At 43.0% G+C, this 20,605-nt stretch overlaps 1 protein-coding gene across 2 annotated transcripts in view; it reads right to left on the bottom strand.

Annotated features, from left to right (window-relative positions):
- LOC122787514 (transmembrane protein 87A-like) overlaps window positions 1-20,605 on the bottom strand; it is a 1,268,634-nt gene that overhangs the window by 308,192 nt on the left and 939,837 nt on the right. Inside the window, exon 14 of one of the 2 annotated variants that reach the window (XM_044054310.1) lies at window positions 9,463-9,534. The exons of the other annotated variant lie outside the window; for it this stretch is intronic. Within the exon in view, the coding sequence (XP_043910245.1) occupies window positions 9,463-9,534 (72 nt within the window). The remainder of the gene's footprint in view (window positions 1-9,462; window positions 9,535-20,605) is intronic. 2 annotated transcript variants of the gene reach the window in all.

Here is a 20,605-nt window from a genome sequence, read left to right as displayed (position 1 = left end):
TGGTTAAGGGCCACACTGGACACTACCTTAGGCATAAATGTCGGGTCTGTCCTCAGAGAAACCCTGTCTGGATAAAAATTGATAAAAGGTTCCACAGCCATGAGTGCCTGTAGCTCTGAAACTCGTCTTGCAGAGGTTATTGCTAGGAGCAGAGCTGTTTTTCATTATAAAAACTTTATATCAGCTGTAGCGGCTGGCTCAAAAGGAGGCAGGGTGAGTTTTTCCAAGACATAATTGAGGTCCCATGCAGGTATTGGTGATCTCCTTGGAGGCTTTAAGTTTTTGGCTCCTCTGAGGTACTGTCTTAACAAGGGATGAGAAAAGATTGGTGGCTCTGTATTGTAATGAGCCGAAATGGCAGAGGCATGAATTTTAATTGATGAAAAGGATAGGCCTTTGTCCAGCATCTCAGTTAAGTATTGCAAAATCTGAAGAATATTTGGTACAGCTGTGTCAATTCCTTGTGCCTGGTTCCAAGCACAGAATCTCTTCCATTTTCCAGCATAAGATTTTCTGGTACTAGGCCTTCTGGCCTCCAAATTGACATCCATTACAGCTTTAGTGAGAGGTGCATTTTGTATGACTACATTATCTGCCATGCTGCCAGATTTAAGGTCTTTAGTTGGCTGTGCAGGATCTGATTGTTTTGCTGGGATAGTAGATGAGGTATTTGAGGCAAGGTCCAAGCCGGGCATTGAGACAAATTCCTTGAGATTGGATACCAGTACTGGCGGGGCCAGTCTGGGGCAATCAGTATCATCTTTGGCTTCTCTTGTCTGACCTTTAGGAGTACCTTGGGGAGGAGAAGCAGTGGAGGAAAGGCATATACTGCTAAGCTTTTCTTGCTGAAAGATAGGGCGTCCACTTTCCAAGCTTGTCTGTGATAAGTCCTTGTGCAGAATCTTTTTAGTTGGTAGTTGTGAGGAGAGGCAAATAGATCTGAATCCGGGCATCCCTATTTGCTTGTTATCATTCTGAAGACTTGTGGATCCAATTTCCACTCGTGGGGATCCATGAGGTTTCTGCTTAGTTCGCCTGCCAGAGTATTTATCTTTCCTGGCAGGAATTGTGCCTGCAGATGTACTTGGCAAGTCAATGCTGTGTCTCACAAAGTCATGGCTAGTCTGCAAAGGGGGTAAGAATGAGTGCCTCCCTGCTTGTTCATATACCACATGACCGTGGTGTTGTCTGTCTTTATCAGTAGTTGTCCCGGATGAAGTAGGTCCTTGAAGGCTGTTAGGGCATTCTGAACGGCTAGCATCTCTTTTTGACTGATATGTAGATGCATTTGGTTTGTGGACCATGTGCCTTGAATACATCTTCCTGCCATGTGGGCCCCCCCAGGCATAATCTGATGCATCCGTTGTTAATGTCTGCCTGGCTGGGGGTAAAGTGAATGGCTGTCCCCTGTTCTGGTGACAAGTCTTCACCCACCATCGAAACTCCTGTTGCAGGCAGGGAATGAGGGTAATTATTGTTTCCAGGCTGTGGCAATGTTGAGTCCAAACACTTTTTAGGTACCATTAAAGTTTCCTCATATGCAGTCTCGCATATGGAATTAGTAGAATGCAGGATGCCATGAAGCCCAAAGCCTGCAGAATTTTTCTTGCAGATAACTGGGCCTTTGTTACCAACAGGTTGAAATAGGTAGTCAGTTGCCTTTGTTTGTCTGGCGTGAGATAAGCCATCTGGGCAGTTGTATTTAAGCTTGCACCCAGGAATATTATCGCTTGAGAGGGTACTAGTTTTGATTTCTTTTCAATGACTGTGTACCCTAGGCCTGTTGGAAATCTCTTTACAAATGCCAGATGCTGTAGTAGAATGTCCTTGTTCTCTGCTTGAATGAGGCAATTGTCCAAGTAAGGATATATCTGTATTCCTCTTTGTCTGCAGAATGCAATTACTGGTGCCAGGCACTTTGTGAAGACCCTGGGCGCAGTAGATAAGCCAAAGGGCAGTGCAGAGAATTGGTAGTGCATTGAGCCAGCTTTGAATCTGAGGTATCTTCTGCATGTTTGTCTGATTGGGACATGCAGGTATGCCTCTTTTAGGTCTAAAATCACAAGCCAAGCCTTCTTGCCCAGCATGGGCACAAGTTGCTGTAGAGTCAACATTTTGAATTTTGGTATATCCAGAAAAGTGTTTAGAATAGATAGGTCCAGTACTGGTCTCCAGGTCTTGTCCTTTCTTGGTACCAAGAACAGTCTTGAATAAAATCCTTGTCCCTCCTCTTGCTCTGGTACTTGTTGAATGGCCCTCATGTCCATGAGGGATGAGACCTGCTTTTGTGCCTCTGCGCATTGATGTTTTGGCAGGTCTGGCCAACTGTTTGTCCTTGGCAGTGTATGAAAGTGAAACTTGTAGCCTTGTGCTGTAATGGGGCATCTAATAATTTTGCTTTGACATGATCAGGCAGATTTTGTTCCTTTAACCAATCATGCCTCCTGATGACAGAACCCGTAACAGCGGCTCTGCAGGAGGCCTCCAAAGAATCAAAACCACATTGCAAAGTATGCTTTCCAACTTGTTCAGCTGCATGCAATAAAATCCTGCATTTCTTTGTTTTCTGCACATTCAGAATTTATCAACATTTTCTGTTTAAGCAGTGACATAATATATTGCTGATATTTGAGCATATGAAACTGACAATTTAAAGCCCTTATAGCCAAGGTAGCAGAAGTGTAAATCTCTTTTCCCCATCTGTCCAATGCCTTAGAATCCCTGTCAGATTGGGTAGGGTTTTTTGCAGCGGAGGCCTTGACCCCTTTGGAACCCTGAGAGATAGTTTCTGGGTCAGCAGCAGGGTTTTGGAAAAGGAATTTATGAAAGTCAGGAACCCTGTAGTACCTGTCCAGCTTAACAGGAGCTGGAGGTAAGGAGTCACGGGTCAGACTAGACTCTGAAAATACATCAACAATGTCTAACACAGGTGGAATAGCTAGGGGTCTGTGTTGTGATAGTAAAAAGAAGTCTCTGAGCCTTTTCTTAGATTCTGAAAAATCTTGGCTCTCCCAGGGGAAATGCTCCCTCATGGTATGCAAGGTTTCCCCAAAAGAGTAATCCTCAGGAGGAGAGGCTGAAGGGATAGATTCTTCTGCATCAGAATCCTCATAGGGAGGAAGAGTATTCCTGATCAGAAGAGGAGTCAGATGAAATTGAAAACTGATCTGAAGATTCATATTCTGTCTCTTGCCTAGGCCTTTTATCAGGTGGGGGATGGGAACCCCTGAACAAAGTAATTAAGTCTTCGGCCATTTTGAGCATCTGTTTTTTGGGCATGGAGGCCTGTCCATGAGGCTGTTGTACTTGCTTCTTCATCTTTAAAGGTGCTTTAGTCTTTGCCTTTGAAGCTGAAGTCGTTTTAATGTATAATCGAGTAGGTCTGAAAACACCCTCAGAAGCTGATGCCTGCTCAGCAGCTCTGGACTCATCTGAGGGAATAGTCTCCGAAGGTCCAATACCTTGAGCTTCCAGTGGCCTAGTTGACTCCACGTGGGAGTTGGTAGCGGCCTGTGGGTCTAAAGTAGCGGGCGTCAGGGGCTGCGAAGGCGCCTCACTGAGAACCGGCGAACTGGCGACTGGCTTAGAAGAAGCCTCATCGTCAGTTTTGGACCTCGGATGCCTGTCCTTTTCTTTTTGTTTGCGTTTCTTATGAATTCCGGTAGTCGGATGGCTATCTTGACGACATCGTATAATTAAATCTTCTGCCAAAATAGTGTAATGCAAAATTATACTGACGCTTAATAGTGCGTTGGTTAAATCTAGCACAAAACCGACAACTAGCAACGTCGTGGTCAGGGCCTAGTCAAGGAATACAGTAAGAATAAAAGTCTTTATGAGGTATTTGCTTCCCACAAGAAATATAATTATTAACTTTTTCTGATATCGGTCTGGAGCAAGAAAAAAGTTTCCCCAATGGGGTACTTAGCTTTTAATAAAGACTTCATTTCTGAAATTCGAACATGAAAATCTCAGGAGTCGGCCGACCGGCACTTGCGAACTGCTTATGCTTCGGGCACCGCGCGGCAAGAAAGACTGTAGAAAATGGCATTGGTTGCATCTTTTATACCCCTGGCGCACTGACGTCAGGGAAGAGGCGACAGCAACCGACGCCAGACCTAGACTTTGGAATTCAGGCCAACTGAGGGTAGCCTGCCAGCAGGATAACCCTAGTGTAATGACTGCAACAGTGAAACACGAAGAACATCCTGTGGATTCTTGGGGTACCTGTCTGTATGCAAGCAGCAGATGGACACCTACTTGTCCAACTCTCTCAAACTGGTCTGCAAACGCCTGTAGCACGGTCATTAGTGTAGAGTTTAACGTCTCCACAAGACCATAAGTCTGGGGGTGGTAGGGGATGGCTTTTAGGTGCCTCACCCCACAGCACATCCACAAACAAGCCAGAAGGTCTGACATAAAAACTGGCACCTCTGTCAGTCACTATTTCTCTTGGGAAACCTACCCTGCTGAAAATCTCTAACAAGGCATTTGCCACCTTCTCTACCTCGATGCATGACAGAGCCACTGCCTCAGAGTATCTAGTAGAATACCACTAAGGCTGAATGAAAAAAAATGTGGGAGGAGGTTTTTGAACCAATTGGAAGTAAGCTGTTATTTAAATGGGAATTAAATCAATGGTCAATGTCTGAAGAAGTTTAACATTAGTTTAAACGAAAGCGCTAGCAGTAATTGGACTTTAAATATTTTTATGCATTAAAGAGTTTGGAATCATCCTGATCCATTGTGTTATTTAAGGAGCATACAGAGCCATTCATTCAGTGGTATTTTAGTTGGTTTTTGTTTTTTTTTTTTGTATTTTTCAAGAGTATCTAGTAGTATAATCTACTACCACCAGGATATACTTCTTCCCTGTGGAACTTAGGGTATTCAGAGGCCGCACAATATCCACAGATACCCTCTGAAATGGCTCGTTAATCACAGGCAAAGGCATCACATGAGTCTTGACGCTGTCCCCTGCCTTGTCTACCTTTTGACACTGCTCACAGTTCCTGCAGTACATTATTACATTCCTTGCGATCCCAGGCCAATAAAAGTTCTGCATAGTACGTCTCTTGGTATGCTTTATGCCCATATGACCTGACAAAATAATGTCATGGGCTACGGCTAGAAGTGCCAAACAGTAGGCACTGGGCACTACCAACTGCTGTATTACCTGATCGTTAGTCCTCCCTCAGGGGTCAACGCAATATACATGAACCCTTTGTTCCAGTTTACAGTCTCCCCTTGTCCTCAATAATCAGGTGCCTCCTTAGCTACCTCCCTCAAGCCTCGTAATGTAGGGTCCGAAAGCTGAGCCTGTCTCAATTCTACCTTTGTGACCCTTCCCAGCTCCCTTTTCTACTGGAAGCCTGGTCTCTTCCGACAGTGGTGCCTCACTGTCAGGCTGGGTATTACCACTCACCTCTGCCTTGCAGTCACCTTGTCCACAGGAACATCAGTACCTACCAGCATCTGTGGCTCACTTTCAGGCTCACTGTTACAGGGTAGCTCCTTCCCTGAAATACCCGGCAAGAACAGCCTGAATCAAGAGTCAGCAGTTATTCAAAAAAAACTTACGGTTGTAGCTCAGCTCTTTCGCCTGCTGGATGATGAGCCTGAGACAGGCTTGAGCCGGCTCTGGCTTACCCACCTCTTATTTTTAGTAGGATAAAAAAATACTTAAGTGGACAGCCATGGAGGCCATCAAAACTGCTATAATAATCCTTCACTGAACGTCCTTAAATAGTCTGGGCAGTATTAGACTGCTGGAAGCACTGGAGCTTAAGATTTAACAGTCTCCTGCACCAAACCAAAAGTCTATGGCTGCAGCCCACACAGTGTCAGAAAGTGTAACAAGTCACTAATCAGTATTAATATTACACCACAAGCATTCACATAGGCTTTACTTTTCAAATCTGCTTTTTAGCAAAGATGCATACATCAAAACCATCTAAGTGAATGGCCAATCTCCAAAAAAGTTTTACACTTTCCTCCAGGCTCTGTGAAATTAAACTGGGATATATTAGAAAAAAAATGTACATGCCTTTCCCCTGACAACAAATACATTTTGGGAATTACCCATTCATTCTGTCTCAATGGATTGGTCTCTTCTGAAAAAGACAACAGTGGAAAAAGCCATATGTATGTTTACCCTACATGAGTTTTTTTAACGAGACGTTTCTTTGGCAATCTCTCTGGTGCTATATTCTAGTGACCTAATCAACTGCTCTCACTATGAACCTCTGTTAAAGCCAAAGAATAAGAAAAACACCCATGATGAGACTACTTAAAATTAATGACTTATTTACTGAAAATATGAACAGCAATTTAAAATTATGAAATATTTGCCTAGAATTCTGTTTAACTACCTTCCACATTTTAAGAATTTTCACTGATTCTCTATTATTCTAACAAAGCTTTGGAATTATACTCTGCCAGTCAAATTCAATCCCATACACTGAGCTTAAAACACAATGAAAACCGTTTAATACATACAGGCAAATTACATCAACTCCCATTTTTGAGTGTGACCCATGAACTCAAAGACAAAATGATCTGCTGAAGATTACAAGTTGAGTTAGGGGGTCACAAATTCTGGTCTCCTTACCTGTCATCCAAAATATACAACCTCTTCAAACTGATTATTTCAGTATTTTTTTTAATTTCTGCAAGCCTTTTAGTTTTTTAATTTCAAGAAGGGAACGGACCCCGTTCCTAAATCAAAGTATGATTAAAGTTCATTAGTATTGTTTCAATCGTTGATGTTAGCCTTAAGCAGCCACAATGTACCCATAATTGAAACCTACTGTAATTCATAAGGGTTACATATATTGGTAACGCACAAGTACGATTTTAAATTATTTTTTATGAGACCCAATGCTCCTACTACAACTGGACCTGCCCGGGTATCCTTCTTGCACATTTACCCTCTTTTCTGCCTGCAAACCCTGCTATTTTATGACTTTGTGTGTGTGTCTCTCTCTCTCTCACTCTGTATGTAAGACACTATAATCACGGGGTGTAGCAATTTCAATGATCAATGCTACTTTTGTCTTCTTTTCATGGAATACTACATCTGGTTTTCTCGCATATATTTTTTGAACTGTTGATAAACATGTTGTGAGAGGAGGTCTTTTACATTAGAGGTATCTCTCGGAACTTGTCTTCACCAAAGGTGTCTGTACATAATATCAGAGTTTCAGCAGACTTAAATGTCATCACTACTCTGATGGGAGTATAAAATGGTGGCATAGCCACATTATGAACTGTTCTGTCATGTTCTTACTCATCTTATCCTCAATAGTCCAACAGATGTTATAAAAACTAAGGGATGTGGCAGAAATTCAAATGTCACATCTACATGAACCACAAAGGCAAAACTCCACATAGACAGCAATGGGAAGTTGGGCAGCAGACATTATGGCTCATACAAAAAATATTCCTGACACTGCAGTGTTATTGTGAGTACCTCATACACCTTCTCTTTCTTATTTTAGAGTGCCTTTTACAGCAGATTCATATGCTAGGCTACGTACACATATATATCAGACACTCTCTCTTCTCTCATTTTTCTGTCTTCTACTCTTCTTATAAAAAAAAATGCATACAATTGTATCTGACCTGAGGTACTACCACTCAATGCTATGCTGCAAAAAAATAATTTCATAATTACCTGCTTTATTTATCCTCCCTTTGTACATGATGCTGCTAAATGTTACCAAAGTATTATGTATGCTATTTATGTACTATTATTGTTATTTCTTGTACGGATTTTCTCCTGGGCCTTGATGAAAGGGGCTTGTTTGCCCACTCTGACTTTCCCAGGAAACAAAAGAAAATAAATAAATAAATAAATAAATAAATAAGTCATATGCAGTAACTAAAACACTGGACAAAGAGGCCAGAGCCTTGACCACCAGTGGTGGTTATGATGAATATATTGGCAGTGGCTGAATTTTACTCTAATGCAATTGTGTGGGCTAAAAATGCATGAGATAGAAGGCTCACCTTGATACGACAATGCATGAAAGAAAGAAGTTGCAGTTGTACATATTCAGACTAAACCAATAAAAGGGTCAGTGACTGGTCAATCACTCAAACTGAAGTAGCACTGTCCAAACCAGTGACTGTGGTCTCACATGCCAGGACCATCAGCAGACTGGAGTTACAATCCTCAAGTTGTATTAGCCATGCATGTGTTTACAAAATGGAGCTGAATCCTTGGTTTTACTGCAGGAATAACTACAATAGTGACAAATGTTGTTCCACCTCTAGGATCTAGGAGATGCCTTCCACCTGTGGGGTTTGTCTTTCTCCTTATGACAGAAGAATTTAACTCCTAAATCTGCCTCTTAGGAGTGCTATGCTGCTTTCCCCCTGACTTCTGGCCTAGCTGTGAGGAAAGCAGAGTTTGAGAGTAAGATTTCTCTTGTATCCCGATCATCTGGCTCATCATCTGAAAGCTACAATGTTAAATTTTAGAGAAAAAACAAGGTGTTATATCATGGTATTCTTGTTAGTAGGAAAAACATTTTAAATGTGTACCAAGTCAGTGGACTACAAGCCAATGCTTACAGAAACATTTCTTTGTACAGTGGTGAAGTACCAGTAGGTAAAGAAGATGATGTTACTCATGCAAAATATGAGGAATGACAACAGAATGCTAATGAGAAGCTCTGTTCCATGACTGGAAAGAAATCAAAGACACGCAACCTTTAATTCTATATTCCAACATCAAAGTTATGATGACTTTAGTGGAGAATTGCCATTTGGAGTACTGAGTACTTGGCAGCAGGTACCAACACGAGATAGGAACAATTCAAACACAACACAGCCCTGATATTACAGAAAACCCAAAAGCAAGATCCATATTTTACTACAAACTATAAAAAGAAAAACTGTTTTGAGTTGGGATGTGGCTGATAAAGACAGGCACAGAAAATCCATCCATTTTTACCTGTTTTCATTTAACTTTTGGTCACGGTGACAAAAAAATTATTCCAATAAATAATAAGCATAAGGCAGGAAATTCCCATTTGGTATGCCATTCAACTATGAGGGCACACTTACTTACATACACCATCATGGAGTGGAGCCTCTACTAAACCTAACACACGTTGTTGAAGTAAACTGAACACAAGTAAAAAGCCAAGTAAGCATAGGAGGAATATGGAAACAACTCAAAGAAGGCACTCCAACCATGTATCATATTGTGAGCCCACGTTTAGTGAGGCAGCAATGCTAAACACGGTATCACTTGGGATAAAGCATGCAGGGAAAACATACTAATTTGTCAACAGTAAATGACTGAATTGTTTAACATTTTGAAAATGGAAGACCAGACATAACAAAAAAGGTATTAAAAGCTTCAGATGAATGTTATGGCATACATGTGATCGGGAACAGATTACTGCAGCACTAGGATGGCGTGACTGATTGATGAAAAAATAAAAAGGATATCCACCACACGATACAGGAGTCAATAAAGGCAAGCACAATTCTGCACATCAGATTAGAACTGTCCAACTTTTCCTGAGGAAAATCAAAACCAACAATACAAAGTTAGAGTTCATTAGTATGAACCTGCTCTGGGAAGCTTGCAGTGTACAAAAAATGCAAACAACAAAAAAATGCAAACAAAGGTCTCCTAAGTCAAATAGAAGAAGCACAAGCTGCTAGCCAATAACAAGCAAGTTAAAAGACAGTCACGTGACATACAGCCTCTGCACCAATGTTACCAGCTTCCTTTTTTGCACTGCTTTGCTTAGTGGCTACTAGTCATACCTAGAAATAATAGTTAATCTGAAACAACTTACCTGATGACGAATCATAGAAAACCACATTAGACAGGGTATGACTAGTAGGGTTCCAAAGGGATATTAGTGCTTGGATGCTGAGGTCATAGAAGAAACATGACATAATAATGTATAAGCAGTGAAATCACAATGAAGCATCCCCATCACTACTGTGCCCAAACATGATGGGGGTTCAGCTACAGAGCTTTCCATAGGGGTTCCACCATCTGATTGCACCACAGGCACATCTAAGTTCACTTCTGCTTGCACCAGAGGCACATCTAAGTTTTACAAGAGTGTAAGTCAGTAACTGATAATACCCATGGCTATGTTCAAAGACATGAATAGAAAACCATAGCCAACTAAAACACACTAATAAAGCAGCTCTTTCCTTCAGATTTTTTAATAGCCCTTTCAGTTTTACCAATAGAAAATGAGTGGCAGTAATCACAAAAAGTTAAATATATCACCCCCATTGTATTATAATCACAAGTCTTATCCAGCCTCAATTATTGCAGAATAATTCTTAACTTTAAAACTTTACCCACAAAAATATATCTGCACTGGAGGCAAGATCTACACTTTAACATACCCTTATTTTTCGGGTCTATATTAGAACACCGAACATTCAAAATGTCAAGTGTTCTACTATCGACCCGTTTTCAGCGAACGCTGAAAATATTGAAGAAACGGAAAACCAAATTTTTTCTTAGGGAAAGAATTTGGTTGCCCGTTTCTGTTGCTTCAGTATTTTCAGTGCTGTGGTGGAAAGTTACAGGTCGGGTTCAGGTAAGTGTGCGATTGTGTGGACGTGAGGGTTAGGGCAGGTTAGAGTTAGGGCACGGGTCAGGTAAGTGTGAGATTGTGTGGACGTGAGGGTTAGGGCAGGGTAGGTGAGTTAAAGTTAGGGCACGGGTGAGGTGACTGTGCGATAGTGACGGACCTTAGGGTTAGGGTTAAGGTAAGTGGATAGTTAGTGGTGTATATATAGTTTAGTGTAGGGTTAGGTGTAAGAGTTTAGGTGTATGTGTCTGGATTGCTGTTTGTTTGGTGTGCTTGTGTTGTGTGTATGTGTTTTGGAACAGCAAATTTTTTCCCTAGGAAAAAATTTGCTGTTCTGTATGCTCAATGTTTTAAATTTTCGATAGCTAGGGTTCGATATTAGAACACTCGACATTCTGAATGTTTGGTGTTCTAATATAGACCCTATTTTTCTTGGCGCCATTAATTATTTTGCTGTTCACCACCCCTCCTCCTTATTTTTCTTTTAAATTCATATGTCTCTTAAATGTAAAGTGGGGGGGGGGCTGCGCCTACTCTAGCTGTGACATAGGTGTCACTAGTTAAAAGTTTCCAATTACTTGTGAGGAGATTTTTAATGGCATTAGAAGCATTGCTGAATTTAATTACAACAGAAGTTTCATAGTTTTTTTGTGCTGCTTTCATTACTATTACCCGTCACTTCCTTGTTAATACCTCTGCCAAGAATTGGAGGGAAACTACTCTGTCTTTTTGATACCACCTTGGTTTTGATTTCTTCCAGTAATCCCAAGGGGTAACCTTTATTGACAAACATTTCAACCAACTTATTGACTTCTTCCATAAATCATATATCATATATCATCTGATACTATTTGATAAACAGGTAGCGTTGTCACCTCACAGTAAGACGTTGTCCTGTTCGATTCTCAGCTAGAGTGTCTTCTGTGTGGAGACATGTGTGAATGGGCGTACCTTCGTTGAAGGTTGTGCGTCAGGGCCGGCAACTCGGCACGTAAAAATCTACTGCCAATCATTAGCGGGCCGGAGTTCCGCTGTGGCGACCCCTAACCGGGAAAAGCCGAAAGACACAACAACAACACTTTAGAGTATCGGGATCTCCAGTGGCAGTTAAAATTAAATGCTAGTATGCCATCTGGATTAAATGACATGGTGTCCATCAATAGTGTATTAACATTAAGAGCAGCTAAGTTTTGTTACTGCCTAGTGTTTCACCATCTGGTAAGTGTAAACGTTATATTTTATAATACACCCGTTTTTAAACAATATTTTTACATATAAAAGTAAACCAAACTGCAGTAGTGCAAGAAAATTTAATAAAAACAATAAAACGCAATGATTCAATACATAAAATAAAATAAAAGATTAGCGCTTTCGTACATAACAGAGTACTTCTTCAGATCTACACAATAATAACAGTTACAATTTAAACAATACAGGCAATTAGTGCTGCAGATCACGTGACTTTAAAATAGGTTTAAGGGGAATGAACACATTTAACCCCTTAGTCCCTGTAGCTTGTAAAAGTAACATCCATTTCACCTCTTGACATTCAGTCCTAGTTGTTATATCACCTCCTCTAACATTAGGCTGACAAATCTCTAATACTGAAAATTTAAACTGATGATTATTTCCCATCTGGGTAACATGTTTTGCAAGGGCATTTTTACTATCATTTCTCAGGATACTGTAAAGATGCTCACATATCAGACCTCTCAAACACCTATTAGTCTTGCCCACATAAAACATTCTGCAGAGCTCACAGGAAGCTAAATACACAACATTCATTGTATTGCAGTCAGCTTGTTATTGCCTTAAGCTCATAGACATGTCCAGTCACAGGGTGTACATACATATCATTACTTACATAAGAACACATTGTACATTTATGACAAGGAAGGGTCCCTGTAATAGCATTCCCTAAAAGTTAATTCCCATTATTAACAACTCTGCTGGATTTATAACAGAGCAGTCTCTTTAGACATTTCTGATTTTTAAAAGTAAATTGCGGCACTTCACCCAATGTCTCCTTACATTTGGCATCTGATCGCATTATTTTCCAGTGTTTTTTAATAATATTGCATATAGCAGAAGAATTATTGGAGAAAGTGAGGCACATTCTTGCCTTACCTAACAAGTTCCCAGTCTTGTTGTTGACAGGGCCCACTTCTGAATTCAGGTAGGGTTTTGATCCAGTGTCCCAATGCTGGGGTATGATAGATTTTAAAAAAAATCAAGCACTTATGTACCACTTCACCCCCCTTTAGTTGAAGCATTTTATAAACTGTGTCAAGATGATGTTTATGAGTACTTTTCAAGTAAAAGAAGTCATGGTTTTAATAATCTTAGTAGAGCAGAATTTTCTGCCTTAATGGAGTTAATGTCATCTGATACAGTTCTCTGAATTGTGGAAATGACAATGTAGACTCTGACTATGTTTCACTGTGGCTTTTGCTTAAAACTGTTTTCATGCCCAAGTGTACAAGTAAATATAAAACTATTTAAAGGGTGATAAAAGACTATCAATTCAAATTTTCAGATGATCAGTGACTTGTAAACCAATAGTGCACATAAAATATTCATAAAAGAAAAAGAACAGTTACACTAACATTTATCAGGTAACAGTGGATATGTAAAAGAATCACATATAACAAACAACACACAGGATGACTTCACTCGCAATGTCAAACTTTCACGGTACTTACCAATGCCTGTCAAGGAATGCCCTCTACCAGACATACCTTTACTGAATATAAGTTACAAAACAAAATACTTTTCACACATCACTTTTTTCCAGTGTTAAAAACAACAAATACAGTCTATGCTAGATTATGGACCTTAAAAACTTGGAGCTGAGACGTCCAGGTTTTGATCAGGTAATGCAAAATTTAATATGCAATATGCAAAACTTCTTCAGGTTTGGAAATGCAGAGAACATTGAGTTTTGTCACTAGTATATATCTTAGGCAATCTTCAATTATGTCCAGCCACCTATCCTTTTTTAAATTTCTTATACTTTCAAGTAATCTCGACACTGCCCTTATTCTGCCTTTCTTCTACTTATGGTTCCACTGATACCTCCCCCCCACCATGGACAGTCACCACCTGTTTTGCCAAAAACACAAAAATAGAAGTTATGTTCTTACCATAACGTTCCATGTTAGTTGTCTTCTTCTCGCCTTCTTCTTGCTGGATGGGTTCGGAGCCGACCTGCCCGACTGCCACTCTAAAGCTCGAGAGTTGGTTCCACCGGCTCGAGGCTCCCCTTATATCCCACAATGCTAGGCGAGAGTTACCTCAGATCTCGTTTGTAAGCTAACCCCAGCTTATGATAGTAACAGTATAAAACAGAATAACTATAACAGAGTCCACCTCTAACAACAGGGAGAAGAAGGGTGACCTACATCCTGAAACAAGAAATATGCATAATAGCATATAGCTAAGAAAGAGGTGGTAGAAAGAGAGGTCACGATCACAACTCCTCTAGGTCTGTCCAGGCCAGGGAAGGAGGGTGGAAGAAGAAGGCGAGAAGAAGACAACTAACATGGAACGTTATGGTAAGAACATAACTTCTATATGTTGTTGTCTATCTCGCCTTCATTCTTGCTGGATGGGCCCGCGTCCCTAGCACCTTGTACCCTGTGGCCCAGCGGGACAGTCTCCTGAGAACAGTGGAACCAAAATTAGCTCTATGCCTAGAAGCTAAATCCAACTTATAATGGGAAATAAAAGTGTGAGGAGTAGCCCAAGTAGCTGCTGCACAAATGGTGTCAATAGGCAGTCTGTCTTGGAAGGCTAGAGAAGTAGCCAAAGCTCTGGTGGAATGGGCTTTAGGTTTATTAGGCAGTTTTGGTGTCTAATCTCATAAACAAGGGTAATCAGAGATGTTAGCCATCTGGATAAAGATACCTTTGAAACTGGAAGTCCCTTTCTGCTTTCCGCATAGGAGACAAACAGCTGATCAGATTTTCTGAATAGTTTCGTCCTGTCCAAGTAGTACCTTAATTGACGATGAACATCCAGGTAGTGTAATTTTTGTTCAGACCTATTTGAATACTCCGGAAAAAGACAGGGAGGTCAATGCATTGGTTTAGATTTGATGTTGAAACCACCTTAGGCAAAAAGGACGGGTTAGTTCGTAAGGAAACTCTGTCCTTATGAAACACAAGGTAAGGAGAGCGACAACTGAGTGCTTGAAGTTCTGAAATTCTTCTAGCTGATGTGATAGCCACCAGAAAGAGAGTTTTCCATGATAATAACTTTAAGGAACATGAAGCTGCAGGTTCGAAAGGGGAAAGAATCAAAGAAGCAAGAACTAAATTTAGGTCCCAAGGAGAAGGAGGATTTCTTACAGGAGGTCTGAGAAGAAAAACTCCTTTCAAAAAGGCTTTGCAGAGTTTGTGGGACATTAGGGCAGATTCAGAAATACCCACATGGAAATTAGAAATAGCTGCCAATTGAACCTTAAGAGTAGATGGAGATGAACCTGCATGGAAGAGTTCAGCTAGAAAATCAAGGACTAGTTGGATGGAAGCGGTGAAAGGATCTATGTCCTTTCCTTGTGCCCAATATGAGAAGCGTTTCCACTTACTCAAATAAATCTTTCGAGTGGAAGATTTATGGGAAGCTATCAAAATATCTCTAACAGAGTGAGATAATTGAGGAAGCCTGGCTACGGTTGGAAGTGGAGGAACCAAGCAGTGAGGTTCAGAGAGGGGAGGGAGCGATGAAACTGACCCGACTGATGGATCAAAAGATCTGGAACTAGGTCCAGATTCCACGGTCGCTGCAAAAGAAATCGATGTAGAAAGGGGAACCACACTTGTCGAGGCCAGTAAGGAGCAATGAGGATCAATGAGGCCTTCTGAGCGATAGCTTTCTGTATTACTTGAGAGATCAGTGGGAAAGGAGGAAATGCATACAGAAGTCCCGGGCCAAACTTGGACTAGCGTCCCTGCTGGGTTGGCCTGGTAAAGGGAATAGAGTGAAGTACTGTCTGCACTTGCTGTTTTGGGGAGTAGCAAAAAGATCGCAGCAAGGCTGACCCCACTTGAGAAATATCTCTCACTACAGAGTCTTTCAGAGACCACTCGTGAGGCATGAGAATAGCTCTGCTCAACTTGTCCGCAATGTGATTGGACTTCCCGGGATGTGCGTTGCTATCAGAAAACGCTGAGAAGAAATCGCCCATTGCCACAGTCTGAGTGCTTCTCGACACAGGGGGTATGATCTGGTTCCGCCTTGTTTGTTGATGTACCACACTACAGACATATTGTCTGTCTGGATTGCAATCGTTCCCAAGGGAAGAGAGTCTTGAAGGGCTTGCAACGCTAAAAGCACTGCTCTCATCTCCAGAACATTTATGTGCAAGTGGCATTCGTTGGTTGCCATGTGCCCTGGACTGTCCTGCCCTGATAATGCCCCCCCCACCCGATCAGGGAGGCATCCGTTGTCAGAGTAGCAACCGGAGGAGGTGGAACAAATGGTCTCCCCAACAGGAGCTGGGGGGAAGACATCCACCACATGAGATGCTTTTTGCACGCTATGATCATAATGGTGTGAGACATTGGAAGTTCCTGGTATGACCATTGAGAAAAGAGCATCCACTGAAGGATCTGCATGTGGTGTCTGGCCAATGGGAGGAGAGGTATGGCCGCTGCCATGATTCCCAACACCTTTAGAACTAACCTGGCCTTGGCTCTGTTGTTGTTGAGAAGAAGTGACACCAATTTTTGAATGTCTGATATCCTTTGGTTCGTTAGTGTTGCAGACATGTTTACAGTATCTAAATTTGCCTATGTAGGTAATAGTGCGACAAGGCGACAAAACAGACTTTTCGAATTTATTGAGATACCCAGTTCTTGACAGGCGAAAAGTGTAATCTCTGGCCATCAAAAGGAGATGCTTGGTGGGAGCTGTGAGGAGCCAGTCGTCCAAATATGGAAACACCTGGAATCCTTGTCGTCTCAGGTGAGAAGCTACCACTGCCATGCATTTGGTAAACACCGGGGCAGTGGTGAGACCAAAGGGCAGGGCCCTGAATTGAAAATGACTGGTTCCCAGCCTGAAGCGGAGGAATCTTCTGGAGCGCCTGTTCATTTTATGTGATAGTGCGCGTCCTGAAGGTCTATAGAGCACATCCAGTTTCCTTTTCCCAACAGGGAAGAATGGATTGCAGCGTGACCATCCGAAATCTTGTTTTCTTGACCGATCTGTTCAAGATACTGAGATCCAAAATTGGTCTCCAGTCCCCTGTTTTCTTTGGAACTAAAAAGAACCTTGAGTAGATTCCGGATCCTAGTTGGTCTGCTGGCACTGGCTGAATAGCTCTTTTGCAAGCAGTTTTGAAATTTCCAAAGCTGCTATATCCCTTTGAGCGGTGGAACATCTGGAAGGGATTTTTTGACTGACTTGGAAAACGAAGAAAGGGAATAGAATAACCTTCGAAATGATGGACTGTACCCATTTGTCTTGTGTCAAGGATAGCCAGGCTTCTGGGTACAGTGACAATCTTCCCGACTGCCTCCGAAGATGGGCAGTCGGGCAACACCTCAGGGATGCTGAAAGGGCTTATCGGAAGACGCTCGATTGCCCTGGTTCTGCGGACCCCCTCTGCCTCTAGGGCGGCGTCTACCATTGTTGTTCCCCCTCTGCCTCTGGCGGGAACCGACTCTGTCGCCAGGCGAAGTCCCTTGAGATTGTTTACGGAACCACATTTTCCCCCCTTCTGGCCTTTGGGGTAAGGCCTAGAAGGAGTGGAAAACGGACTCGACGGCAGAAAGGGTCTTGCCATCCGTCTCGCACCTAGTCAGGGTTTCTTTCACTTGTGGACCAAAAGAGATGATCCATCAAAAGAGGAGTTTGTGAAAGACGCCTTGAAAGGTTCCATAAAATTGCATAGCCGCATCCAGGCGTGCCTACGTAAGGCTACCCCTGTTCCTGCGGCTCTGCTCGCTCCATCGGCCGCATAAGAGGAGGCGCATGGAGGAGTTGGAAATAGAATTAGGATAGCCAGCTGCGTGTTCATTTTTCTTGGAAACCCGCAGCTGTAGGGTCCTTAAGGATTTCACTCGGTGCTTTGATCAAGTCCCTTTGAAGACGAGTGAAATGGCACGGGTAATTCAGCGGACGCATAGTAAATGTCGCTGAGGAGAACATCCGCTTCCGCCTATCCATGGACCTAGATTCCTTGTTAGGTGGATGGACAGGCACTGAAGGATCAGCCAGTTCCTTCTTTGTGGCGGCAGCTACCACCATAGCATCCACAGAGACTCCTTTTGATAAAAATTCCTTGTCTGCTGGAGCTGTGATGAATTTGGAGGGTCTCCTGGGAGTAGGGTCCACTGAATCAGGAGCCGCCATGCCTTTTAGCAACCACCTGCATGAGGGGGTGAAGGGGGACACCCAGGAGGTGGAAGGACGAGAGCCAAACGCCTCAAGATACACAGATTCATCCTCCGAAGGGTTGAGGGCTGGCCAATTTCCCTCTGTTTAAGGATCTCCAGAATGTCTGCAAATGAGACATCTTCAGAAGGGGAAAGGGGAACCCTCAGAATCATCCAGATCTGTGTCGGACGTGATAGACTCAGGTGAGTCAATGTGCTTCCTCTTGCACTTCCTCTTCGAGGGGCTCTTCTGCCAAATCAGGAGAGGCCTCGAAGAGGATGAAATCCCACAGGGGGCTCCTGAGGAGTTGGCTCTCTGCGGTCCGGGATGAGGGAGTGAGTCGACTTACCCTGAGGCAGCATAGAGGGAGGGGCTGACGGAGCCGACTGTGGAGTAGAGCCAGGCTCTAACACACTCCGCATGACCTCGAAGCACCCCTGTCAGGCAGAGCCAGAGGTCCCCGCTCCGAGGAGCTAAGGACCCCTCGGCACCGACAGTGATGGCTCGAGGCGATGTCGGAGCCGAACTCACCAGCGAGCACCGAGAGGGAGAGGGGGTCGGACAAGGGTCCGATGCCACTCACCCTCGGAGCCGACGAGGGAAGTCCGGCGCCGAGATTCCTCCATGGAAGAAAGCGGAGCCGAGCGGAGCGAAGACAATTGTCTCGGCTCCGAGGTGACCACAGTCTCGGTTCCGACGACCCGGCTCCGAGCTCAAGAGAGTCGAAGGAGGAAGGAGTTGATGGACGGGACAGGCACCGACTGATGAGTCGGGCTCTGAAGCATCTGGGCCAGTGCCTCAGACTTGAGTAGTCGACTCACCACCCTCTGAAGGTCATGATCGGACAACCTCGATGACCTAGAGGAATGAGACCTTTGGCTCCGTTCAGACAGCAGGGGAGATCCTGGAGCCGAATGAACGGAGCCAAGAGAAGGTGACCTAGACCTCTTTCTGGTTGTCGGCTCAAGATCTTGTCGGAGCCGACACGGGCCCTCGATAACCTCGGCTCCGGCCGAGCAGGAGCCACAGAAACTGTGGACTGAGTCTTATCGGCTCCAGCCGGAGCCGATAAAGGCAAGGTTGAACAACCTGAGGTCTCGGCTCAGAAGCCGGAGCCGAAGACCTCGATGCCTTGGAGGGCTTCCCTGTTGAGACAGACAGGGAATCCTCAGGCTTCAACAAGCCTCTCAATATGAGCTTGTTTTTTCTTTCCTGCAGGACCCTGGGGCTGAAGCCATGGCAGACAGCACAGGAGTCCTGCAGGTGCAAAGGCCCCAGACAATAGACACAAGAAGTGTGAGCGTCTGTCAGAGACATTTTCTGACAGCACGCATCACACTTCTTGAACTGAGACCTTTGCTTCTTTAGACATAGCCTAACTGGTGAACACAAACACACACTCAAACACACCAGTTATACCCTGTCAAAATAACAACTATAGTAAAAATATACTAAAAATAAGTACAATAAACAGTAGTACACTACACAAACACTCCCTAGGGAAGGGAAGGCCTAAGGCCCAAGGGAAGAACTAAAAGTTCTTTTGACAAGAAACGGGAAGAAAATAGGTTCGGGGATAGAGTTTAATGAACTACACTAATTTAGGAACAATTAAACTAAAAAAAGGGGAAACAAGAGTAACTTTTTATAGAAAAAGCTAAAACTTACCAGGAACCGGTAGAATAACCAACCTCGAAGCTGTAGCGGCAAACGAGATCTGAGGTAACTCTCGCCTAGCATTGTGGGATATAAGGGGAGCCTCGAGCCGGTGGAACCAACTCTCGAGCTTTAGAGTGGCAGGAGCCGAGGTCGGCTCCGAACCCATCCAGCAAGAATGAAGGCGAGATAGACAACTTAACATTATTAATTATCCTTACAAGTACTGCTAGAATGTTTCACTTCTCTTTCTAGTCTTTACTTTGTTACCAGAAAAGCAACAGTTTCTAAGAGGATGCATTACTAATAATGTGAATTATTACAGAGAGGCCAGCCACAAGTGAAGTTCCTCAGGGATCAGTCCTTGGAACGCTCCTTTTTGGCATTTACTTCTCAGAAGTCAAGGCCAAGGTCAGTGGACTCTGGCCTACTAAATTTGCAAATGATTGTAAATTAGGAGCCGTCATTGAATCTCACAATGGCACAAATGTTCTCCACCAGGGGCTGACACAGACAAACAACTGGTGTCAGAGCCATGGACTAAAACACCAAGAAATGCATAATAGTATCCTTTGGGAAATCATCCATCCCTGGTAACCATCATACTGATGACACACCCCTTAGAGTTGACCAAGTAGTCAGGGACTTAGAGAGACACACAGATAATCTAGCCTTTGACCATCAAGTGTCTACAGTGGTGAGGAAATCATTCTATGCTGCACAACTTATAAACAAAAGTATGGCATCTAAAAGTCCAAGGAAGTCACTGTTCCACTGTATTCAGCATTTATCGGATCTATCATTAAGTATAATGCCCCCTTTGGTATGTACCTAACCAGGCATATCCAACAACTGGAACGTCCACAGAGGTTCCTCACTAAAAGAATATAGGGCACAAGTAAAATATCCTATGCAGACCGCCTCAAGGCCCTATTCCTTTATTATGTCTCATACAGGCTTTTGAGGGGAGATCTATGCTTGGTATA

This window comes from Protopterus annectens, chromosome 1.part0 (genome assembly GCF_019279795.1).
Source record: "Protopterus annectens isolate FY-2018-M chromosome 1.part0, PAN1.0, whole genome shotgun sequence".
In the NCBI taxonomy this organism is placed as follows: Eukaryota; Metazoa; Chordata; order Ceratodontiformes; family Protopteridae; genus Protopterus; species Protopterus annectens.
The sequence above is the reverse complement of the archived record's forward strand: the minus strand, read 5'-3'. Positions and strand labels throughout refer to the sequence as shown.